Source organism: Artemia sp. Qi Xiang Cuo, chromosome 5 (genome assembly GCF_049724085.1).
Source record: "Artemia sp. Qi Xiang Cuo chromosome 5, ASM4972408v1, whole genome shotgun sequence".
NCBI lineage: Eukaryota > Metazoa > Arthropoda > Branchiopoda > Anostraca > Artemiidae > Artemia > Artemia sp. Qi Xiang Cuo.
The window spans coordinates 12,684,857-12,696,071 of record NC_142798.1 but is presented as its reverse complement, the minus strand read 5'-3'; the positions used below and the strand labels follow the sequence as shown (position 1 = coordinate 12,696,071).

Genomic DNA, 11,215 nt, shown 5'->3' with positions numbered 1-11,215 from the left:
ACAGTTCGGTTTGAACCCCAGGCACCAAGCAGAAATCAGTCCACTGTGTTGCTAGAAGCAACCAAATATATGGCCTTTTTTGCGGGTTGCCATTTGAACTTTTGAAGATATCCTAGATCACTTCTTTAGGAGGAAGTATGCATATCCTAAAAGTTGGAGAATTAGGAAGTTTTATGCCATGAAAAACTTTTCGAGATTGAATTTTTATTTAATTCATAGAAATCAAGCATTTAGCTAGTAACATTTACCTTGATTAAAATTTAGAATTCTTAAATTAGAATTTGTGCTCTTTATTTAATTACACAGAACGGATAATGTTGTAAGTGGGAAGGGTACTCATTCAATCTCAAAATCTGAGTTCTTACCTCGCGCAATTAATGCATATTATTCAAAATCAGATCTGTTCTTTTATATGAAAATTTCCCCCACCAAAAAGACCGGAAAGTATTTGAATATCAACCCTGTTTACAATTAAATTAAATCTTTCTCGAACCATCTAAACATTACTAATCTTCTCTCAAAAACGGAATAATACCTTTTCTAATTTAGGATGTATTTGAATCTACAATAGGAACTCAGCGCACATAGTTTCAATACAGGGGCTCCAAAGGTTAAAACAAATCAGTTCAGTTTTTCCAGACCTGAGTTTCAAGCCAATCTAGGTCAGAGCAGAAGTCCTTCAGTACGTGTATCTGACTGACTGGAATAGAACATACCTTACAAGAAGATGAACGAGTTGAGTAAAAATCAAAGTGATGTTGAAAATGGGACTGATGAAAAGTATTTCTTACTGATATTTCTTAGCTCCCAGGCAATTATTATCTATTATTCAGTAATATTTACAGTTTCAATAGTTGGAAATCTACTTGTGATAATTACGTTAACAAGGTGCAGAAGGATGCGAACGGTCACAAATCTATTTCTCCTTAATCTTGTAAGTCATAATTATTTTATTTAAAAAAGCATGCATCAAGGGTGGTGTTTCCCCTTACATTCAGAAGGGGGTGGAAGAAGCCTCTATTCTGTTTTCAAATCATTTCATTTTTACCGAATTAATTTTGTCATAGATTTCATCTCTGAAAAATGATACAAGATGCCCTTGTCATGGCAAATTTATTATATTTGCCGGTACATATTAAAACGGAATTGTTCCTTTTTATGAAATCTTTTATTTAAATGAGCCGTGCAACATAATAACATAACCCATTCAAAAATTAGATCTTTTTTTTTGGGGGGGGGGGCACAAGATTAACATAAAACATGTCGTCGCAACAACCCGTAAGTAAGGAACAACTTGCGAGAATAATAACACGAATTCTAAAAGAAAATCGATAACAAAATATCCATAAAAAACTGTCTTTTTATAATACTTCCAAATAAATAAAATTTACAAAGCTCAGAATTACCATTCAAAAGCAAGGTGCCTGAGAACACTTACTGAATTTCAAAGGATTTCGGAGAAATTTAAACTGTTTGTAACTACAAAAAGAAAAGGTAGAAAAACGTTCAGAGTTTCAGTATAAATACGAAATTTTGAACTTTTTTCGGGATAGGTTTGTCACGGACGCTTATTTATTTTGTTTTAATTTATTTTGTTTTCCCAAGGCCAATCCTATTGAACCAATTCTCTTAGGATACTGGGATAGGGGCAGATAGGGCTCGCTCTGAAAGAATTTCTAGTGCGCTTTATGAGTAGCAATAAAGATCATACACCAGCAAAAGGATGTTTCCTTGGGCATATTTGTGTCGTAATTGCGGACAATTTTGGACCGCAGAGCACTAAAATGCAATAGTTTGAAAGTTATAAGAGAGAACCAGTAGATTTAGAAGTATGTAAAAGCTATAATTCAGATCCCCAGTTGCAGAGGCAATTAGGCCGCGCAGCGATGCGTTTGTTCCTAAAGCTACATGCAGTCTACACACAATGAATGGGTAATATAGAAAAATATTTTTTAGCTTTTTTTATTGGCATCTTTTCATGTGAGCCCTCAAAGAGTTTAGTTACAGTCGTCTATAGTTACGCATTAGCTATCGGGAAGGAGTGTCAGAGGATATTCCTGGGAACGTAAGGGATGCATGAGGCCTCAAAAATTGATTTTTTTAAAGCCAAAATCTTCTGAATTTATTGGGCTTTCACATAGATGTACAAGGGGAGGGTGATATAATCTCCCTTCATTCTTAAATATATATATATATATATATATATATATATATATATATTATATATATATATATATATATATATATATATATATATATATATATATATATATATATATATATATATATATATATATATATATATATATATATATATATATATATATATATATATATATATATATATATATATATATATATATATATATATATATATATATATATATATATATATATATATATATATATATATATATATATATATATATATATATATATATATATATATATATATATATATATATATATATATATTTATATATATATATATATATATATTAATAACCCTGTAATATGGGTGCTGCGTGGTGATAACTCCTTTTATATATATATATATATATATATATATATATATATATATATATATATATATATATATATATATATATATATATATAGTAATATATATATATTACTAACCCTGTAATATGGGTGCTGCGTGGTGATAACTCCTTTTTTATTGCAAAGCTACTTTAGGTGTAATACAATTAACTAAGTGTAATAATTAATTTAGTTAATTAAGTTTAATGATTATGTTAATTAATTAAGTGTAATAACTAATTTAATTCAATAAGTATAATAATTAAGTCAATTATTAGGTGGGATAATTAAGTTAATTAATTAAGTGTAATAACTAAGTTAATTAATTAAGTATAATAGTTAAGTTAATTAATTAAGTTTAATATAAAAGATTATTCATAATTTACTGCAAAGAAGAGTAGGGAAGGGGACTACAATATAAACAAGTTTTGTTCAAAGAACTCACCCTTAAAAATTGTAAAGAACACTATTTTTTGACATTTCAGACTTTTCTGATATTTGAGGCACTTTTTTGAGGATGATCATTTTTCAGGAATGATTGAAGCACTGTCGTAAAAATATTAAAGTTAAATTGAAGAAAAATAGGGGTTGAGGGAAGCAGGAAGTTGTCATCTTTCGACATTTTATAGGGCCTTGGATCCAAACTCAACTTGTATAATTAATAAAAGCTTGTATTTTTTTGAAAAATAGGTTGAACGTCCTTCAAAAAGTGCAACATCTTGATGAAAATTATACAATGAACCTAAAAATTCATGGCAACCCTAAAGGTACAATATACATAAATTTTAAAAATAGTAATTTTTGCGTACAGAGCACAGGGACGAAAAATCATCAATAGAAAATTGTAGAACTTCCGAAAGGCCATATTTAGAGTGGATAATATAATATTTAAACTTCAGACATTATCCAAAGCTTCATACCCCCTAAGTCGAACTTCCAGGGCTATGTGTCCCCTCAGCACTCCCTGTTAATTTCAGCTTCAAGTTCCAAGGCCACTCACAGGATATGAAAGATATACTGTTTTGGTCACGTGGCAACACATAATATTTTTTGATTTATCTTGCCACATAGCCGCAAATAGATTGTAGGTCCCATTGAGTATTATAACCCCAAAACGTTAGACCGAAAACATATAGCCCAAAAACGGAATTTTTTTTAGCCCCCCTCTCACGTTTGCTCCGTCCCCGAAGTTAAAACCTAAGGTGCACTTGGCCCTTTAACACCCCCTGAAGGCTTCAATTCCTTACCCCAGGCATTCTAGAAGTATTTCGGACCCGCTATTTTGATAATCTTTCACTACAGATTGTCTTTAATCCATTTCGCACCTAAAACTTGAATAAATCTTATTTCTCATTGGGGCTAAAAGTCCAAAAGCCGCTTTGATCGATTCGAAACATTAAGTTCTAAAGACGAAGTATTAAATCTCCCTAACCATCCTCCTTTCTTCTTTTATACCACCTGAAGTTGGCAAAGATGGCGTTGATTTTGGAAGACATATTGTAAAGCAAATTAGTGCTTCACCTATACCACATGTTTATTTTTGTGCTTGGAATAAGCCCAATCAGCCCAATTAAAACTTTGTACAGACCGTAGATATAAATCATAGCTTTAATTAGAAAATCAATGTCAAACTCCTATAAAATACGTCTGCATTTTATGCAGCCTCATTTTTTCAGCTTCTTTGTTGTAAATATTTCTATTAATTTGAAATTCTTGAGAGTGATTAGAGCTGAGGATCCATCACGGGTCCTTAGCTGTTGAATCATTCATGCAGTTAATATAAAGGTTTCTGGAAGTATTAGTTTCGAAGAAATTTTAACCTGCCTTTGACAACCTTGGAACACCAAGGGAAACGGGACCTAAGAATGTAATTTAATTATATATTGGTTCTTCTTACAAAGAAAAAAAAAGTCAGAAACAGTTTTGTTTTGGGAATTCAGAAGTAAAATTAACTTCTTGGTAACTACAAAAAATCGTTCTAATGCGATAAATTTTCTGAAGAATAAGGAAGACTGCATCATGGTTACAGCCAACAACAGCTGAAACCTAGTAAAGAACGAGCCCCAGGCCCATAGTAGCCAAAAATTTTAATAACTGTTAAACAAAATATCTGAGGAAAAAAATTGTCATTTGTAGCTGACTTAGGAACGGTAGTTTTGGTCTCGATTAGCCTTAGTAGTAAGAGTTCCAAAAAAAAACCTGAAACCCCTTTGAAAAAGGTGTCATATGGAAACAACTTAAGGTACACTTGGCCCCTTAACACTCCATGAAAGCTTCAATCTGATATCTCTAGCCATTAAAGAGATATTGCAGGTACGCCATTTTGACGACCGACGAACATACAATGTTGTGCAGGAGGAAGCTTTGAACTCTCCCAACAAAACTTATTTTTAATATTACATTTCTTTTTAATTAATTAAACGAGCAATAATTGTGTATTTATGGGTTTTTTTTCTCTAAACCGGCCAAATAGATTTTTTTTTTGTGAACATTGCCATTCCGATGTTTTTGGCCTCAAAAACAATCTTGGTAGGTCACAATTGTAAGGAAGAATTATTATTTTTGCCATGGTGGTTGTATCGAATCTATGGTGACGTCATGACATCAAGAAGAAGTTCGCATTGTTTGCGGCTAGAGGACAAATTACAGCGAGAATCAAACAGTTCGGGGTAACGAACTGTGAGTAAGGAGCGACCCGGCTCAATAATAATCGAAACTATAAAAAACGGAATTTTGATACCAAAAGACACATCAGAAGAATCAGATTTTTATGCTGATTTCAAATATATATGTTTCATCAAGTCTTATTTATTTCATTTAGTCTTATCCATCAAAAGTTACGCGCCTGAGAAAATTTGCCTTATTTTCGAATTTGTTTCATTTAGTCATACCAAACGAAAGTTAAGTGTCCGGAAAAATATGCATTATTTTCGAAAAAAGGGGAAAAAAACTCTTACAAGTAATATAAATCCAATAGACATGCTACCATTCGATTCAGCATATCAGAGAACCATAGTAAAGAAGTTTCAAGTTCCTATCTGCATAAATGTGGACTTTTATTTTTTTTGTATTTTCCCAGAGATGATCGAATCGATCCAGTAGTCCTAAAATATCGTGAGAGGGCTCATTTGAAAGGAAATTAAAAGTTCTAGTGCCTTTTTTAAGTGACCAAAAAAATTGGAGGGCAACTTGGCCCCCTTCCACGCTCACTTTTTTCCCGAAGTCACCCAATCAAAATTTTTAGATAGTCATTTTGTTCAGCACAGTCGAAAATATAATTAATATGTCTTTGAGATGACTAAATCCCCCACTGTTCCCGGGGAAGGGCTGCAAGTTATAAACTTTGCCCATTGTTTACATATAGTATTGGTTATTGGGAAGTATACAGGCTTTTTCAGGAGGAATTTTTTTTCTAGTGGGGGGTCGGGGTCAGAGTAGGGGTTACGGGGGAAGATCTCTCCATGAAAGACATTTCCTTGGGGGAAGGGACATTTCTATGATTTCCTAGCATTATTTAAAAAACGATCAGAAATAAAATAAAAAAACAAGTTTTTTTCAACTGAAAGTAAGAAGCAACATAAAAGCTCAAGACGAACGGACATTGTAATATAAATAAGGGGGTTTGCCCCCCTAGTCAATACCACGCTCTATACGCTGAAGTTTTTTTAGTAGTTTCAAAAGAGTTATCTATTCTAATTAACCGCCCTTTGTCATTCAGGGATTTGTGTTTCCATAAAAATTCGAGATTTAGCGTAAAGAGTGAGGTATTGATTAGAGAGCGAACTACCTAATGTACCTAATAGAAAGATACAAATATAGAACTTCGTTACGTAAGTTAATTCGCAAGTTACGTCAGAACAAAATTTCGAGAAACCCAATTAGCCAAAAAAAGGAAAATTAATATGCGAATTTCGTTTTAATTATTCATGTACGGTGAGCCAAAATCAAAGCTGCATTAATTCAAAAACGTTCAGAAATTAACTAAAAAAACAAGTGTTTTTTTTTTAACTGAAAGAAGGAGCGACATTAAAACTTAAAACGAACATAAATTATTCCGTATATGAAAAAAAGCTATCCCCTCCTCAACGCCTCACTCTTTACGCTAAAGTTTGACTCTGTTTCACAACTTTATTTTTTTAAACAATAAAAAACTTTAGCGTAAAGTGCGAGGCGTTGAGGAGGGGACAGCCCCTTCCATATTCGGAATAATTTCTGTTCGTTTTAAGTTTTAATGTCGCTCATTACTGTCAGTTAAAAAAAAAACAGTTTTTTTTTTAGTTAATCAAATATAAACACGTTAATCAAATTAGTTAATTAATCAAATTATTTAGTTAATCAAATATAAATCAAATATATATATATATATATATATATATATATATATATATATATATATATATATATATATATATATATATATATATATATATATATATATATATATATATATATATATATATATATATATATATATATATATATATATATATATATATATATATATATATATATAAATTATATAAATTATATATATAACACCGACTGCAGCCCCTTCTTGATGTTACGGTTCGATAAAATGGGAAATATTCAATCTCTTCCTTGTTGTGACCTGTTTACATATGGCAAGAAATGTCACTTGTGGCTAGAAATTTCAATATGTTAGTCTTTATAAAAAAAAAAAACTATGTAGCCAATTTCGAGGGCGGGTCCAGGTCGCATGTCTTGTAACCACATAATTCTTTGATCTCCTGTTTCATTTTTGACTTGTTTTAGTTCATGGAACCTTAGCTCTTGAATCATGCCTGCAGTAAATAATGCAGGAAATTTAAAAGTCTCTGGAAGTATTAGTTTCCAAGAAATTTGAACCTGCTTTTGACAACCTTGAGACACTTAAAAACAGGATCTAAGAATATTATGTAATAATATAATGATTCTTCTTACAAAGACAAATAAGTAAGTCATGTTCAGTGACAATTTAGTTTGTAAAATGCAGGAATTAATAAACTACATGGTAAATACAAAAAATATTCTGATGCAGAAAAAATTCTGAACAATAAAGAAAATCTTTCAATTTTCAAGAAACTATAGTCTTAGCAAAATAATAGCAAATGCAGTTTTAGAAATTTTCCACGCAAATAATAAGTGGCAGCAGTCCCCGGAGAGATTTAAACTCAAATAATACTCAAATGAGGATGATAATAACTGAAACTAATATTTGAGCCAGAGACGATATTTGTATCGATTCCTCTCTGGGAAATCACACTAATTTCCCAAGAAAATATTTTAGTTGCAAAGATAAGCCTATGCAAATAATTTTCGGAGTCATTCCCTGAAGATATTTGAAATTTGAAACTGAAAGAATTTTTGTATCTATTTTTTTGTGGGTAATTAAACTTCTTTCAGATGTTCTAGTGTAAAAGAGAAGGTCATGAAAATAATAATTGCAGTCAGTCCCCGAAGAGATTTAAAATGTTAGCCAGAGAGAATATTTGTATCTATTCTTTTGTGGGGAAAATACACTAATTACCAGAACTAATTTTTGGGTTGCAAAAAAAAGGTCACCCAAATGAATAACAAGTCGATTATGTCCCTGAAGTGGTTTAAGTTGAAATAGAAAAGAAACTCTTGAAACAGACGAATGACCTCTCACAGGCCAAAGAGCCTTTCTGGGGGTCTAAAGTTCTGTAGTATTTTCTGTGTTTCTTTTAAATAAATTGATTGATTGAATTGATTGATTGAGGATTAAAACTTTAGCCAAACCAAATATTTTGTTTATTTCAACAACGTATGAAAGCTTAAAACCGATACCGGAATAGATTCCTCTCATGAAGACCTAAAATAAAGATCTGGGGACCACATGGCTTGGGGTAATACTCCTCAATATTTTTTCAAGATCTCGAAATTTAAGTTTCATCCTTGCGATCTTAGGACGAATGCATACATTCTTTGACAACACCTTCAAAAATTATATTAATATCACTTCTACCACTACTATTAGTACTAAAAGCTTGTTGCACACCCTGCGGCCAGCATAGTTACACATGCTCGTTCTCTAATCCGTCTATTAAAGCCATTGTCGTGTTCCCTAGGACAAAACCCGTCAAAACAACCCGTGCAAACAGAGATAAGATGCAACCCTGCCTAACTCCTGAATCCAGATTGAATCAGGAGTGAATCATCCTATCTTAGTTAGGTCTCCTACCGGGTGCTACTCGTCGTAGAGAGTGACGTCTGCCTCCTCCATCCGCTTCGGTTCATTGCAAGGGTTTGCGTTTCACTCGGTCTGATATTTGCCATCGCTAGCAACTCGTGACCTCTTATTCTTCTCAGACTCTTCGACTGGAATCTGTCGATGGCCATTAAGGTTGCTGCTGATGCTTGCCAAATCTCAGCTCAATAAAGCATCAAAGAAACGACAAGGGCGTTGAAAATTCGCAGTTTGGTTGAACGACTGATATTCGGTGTTTCGCCAAAGGTGACGGTTCAACCTGCCCATGGAAGAAGACACCTTGAATGGCCTTGCTTGCAGGTCGGGGAAAAAGGAGTCATCTGAGGAAATCGTTGATCCCAGGTAGGAAAACCTTTGGTCAATTTGTATGCTAGTTTTTCCGGCCATACTAACTGAAGAAATGACAGTAGTAGTAAACGGGTCTATGGCCATAATTTTTGTTACATTCCAGTTTATCTGCAGTCCCACAATTGCGGCCTCTTCCAGCAAATGATCCTTGCACATCCTTGACGCACCCCTGTCGTGATTCGGAAGAATGGACTGTACCGGCCATTAGCTTGAACACAACTCACTGTACCATGGTGTAAAGATTTAAAGAGTCTGCAGCATTTCTCTGGGAGGCCAGTCAATGCTAAAATCTTCCAAATTGCCCTTGGTCCACTGAGTCGAACACAGCACGGAAGTCAACGATGGCGAAGAAAGCCTTCTGGTGGACCTCCGTGACTTTTTCTATTATCTGTCTAATCATGAAAATCTGCTTGTGGGTGGAACGGTCTAATATAAAAGCAGCTTGTTCAGGTCGCTGAATACCACGAACTATATTCTGAAAACGATCTAGCAGAACCATTGAGAAAGGTTTTCCTGGGACTGATAGCAGTGTTATTCCAAGGAATTGTCTTAGTTTACCAAATTGCTGAGAACAGAGTGTGGAGAAACAGGAGCATTGTAGAACCAGCATATTTCAGTAATTCAGAGCTTAAGCCACAGATACCAGCAGCTTTGTTATTCTTGAGCCTTTTAGCTGCGTTTCCAATTTCTGATGGGCTGAACGGCTCATATGGAGGAACATCTGCTTAAAGCCTCTGACTAGTAGATTGGCTGGGACCATTATTTGGTGAGACAGACGGGCTAGTACTATTCAAGAGCTCCGATAAGTGACCATGTACCCAAGGAGTCTTGCGCTCTGTCTTTGCTCTATAACCTCCAGTGTTTTATTTGTTTGCCAAAATTTCTTTGGAACACCTCTCTTGCCAAGCATCAATTGTGCTGCTTTGCTTGTCTGCGATTTAAAATACTTCCAGGCGTCTTCACTGCTTCTAAGTCTTCAGCACACAAAAGCCTGTGGACTGCGTTCCCGAGCTCACCTGATCTGTAAGTTCTGCAGTTCTTCAGCGATGGTCTCCAGCGTTTAGACATAATGACGTAGTCAACCATCTTCTTTGTGCAGCCGTCATTACTATACCACGTGTACTGGTGGATGGTTTTGCGTTGAAAGTAAGTGTTTGCAATGACTGGGTCATGTGATCGGCATAGTTCAAGTAGGCGAAGACTATTGTCCTTAAGTGAGTCGGGAGAAACAGGGCCAATTCTGCCAAGCCAAACACCTGCATAATCACGCACTGTTGCGTTGAAGTCACCAAGAAGTACAGTTATATCATGGGGGGAAATTGTCCTGAGACATCTGGTCAGAGCCGAGTAAAATTTTTCCTTGATTGTGTCGTCAGAATCGTTGATTGGGGCATAGCATACGACATTAGTCATTTTACCATGCTTGTGTCCAAAGCAGGCTTTCATGATTATGTCTGATACAACTTCATGCAAGAGTAATGCCTTTCTTTCGGGACTATTTAGCGCAAGGCCAACGCCATTCCTTCTAGTCTCTCCAGACCAGAGCAACGAGTGATTGTTGTCTATTTTCTCTTCTCCGCTTCCGATAAGACGGGTCTCTGTGAGACCATCAATCACCACTATATTCTTATGAAGCTCTACGTAAGAGTAGGTTTATATATATATATTTATATTTATATAAATATATATATATATATATATATATATATATATATATATATATATATATATATATATATATATATATATATATATATATATATATATATATATATATATATATAATAATAAACTGACAATGCACATTCATTTTGATCGAGTTTGAGTCCTATCTTAGTTAACTCCATTAAAATCGTTCACGCCTCTCTTCTTTTGTATGGGAGTAATATAGCCTAGCTTCCAGCACGACGGGTAACATCAGGAATTACTAATATCATTAAAAATACTAAAAAGAGGTGTTGATAGGTTATCAGGGTTTGCTTTTATTAGATCAATTGGGATATCAATGGGACAAATACTAGTTTTTTTTCAGTTTCTGTATTTTTCTATTATTCGCCTCACTGAAATTTCTGGGATTTTATCTTTTGCAGTTTCAGG

The 11,215-nt window shown here is 33.8% G+C and overlaps 1 protein-coding gene across 3 annotated transcripts in view; it reads left to right on the top strand.

Annotated features, from left to right (window-relative positions):
- The first annotated feature begins 652 nt into the window (after positions 1-652).
- Positions 653-11,215, top strand: part of LOC148951817 (cholecystokinin receptor type A-like) — a 136,379-nt gene continuing 125,816 nt past the window's right edge. Inside the window, exon 1 of one of the 3 annotated variants that reach the window (XM_089088728.1) lies at positions 653-934. In XM_089088728.1, the coding sequence (XP_088944854.1) occupies positions 728-934 (207 nt within the window). In that variant the 5' untranslated portion in view covers positions 653-727. The remainder of the gene's footprint in view (positions 935-11,215) is intronic. The other 2 variants (XM_089088729.1, XM_089088730.1) reach the window with 2 other exon arrangements.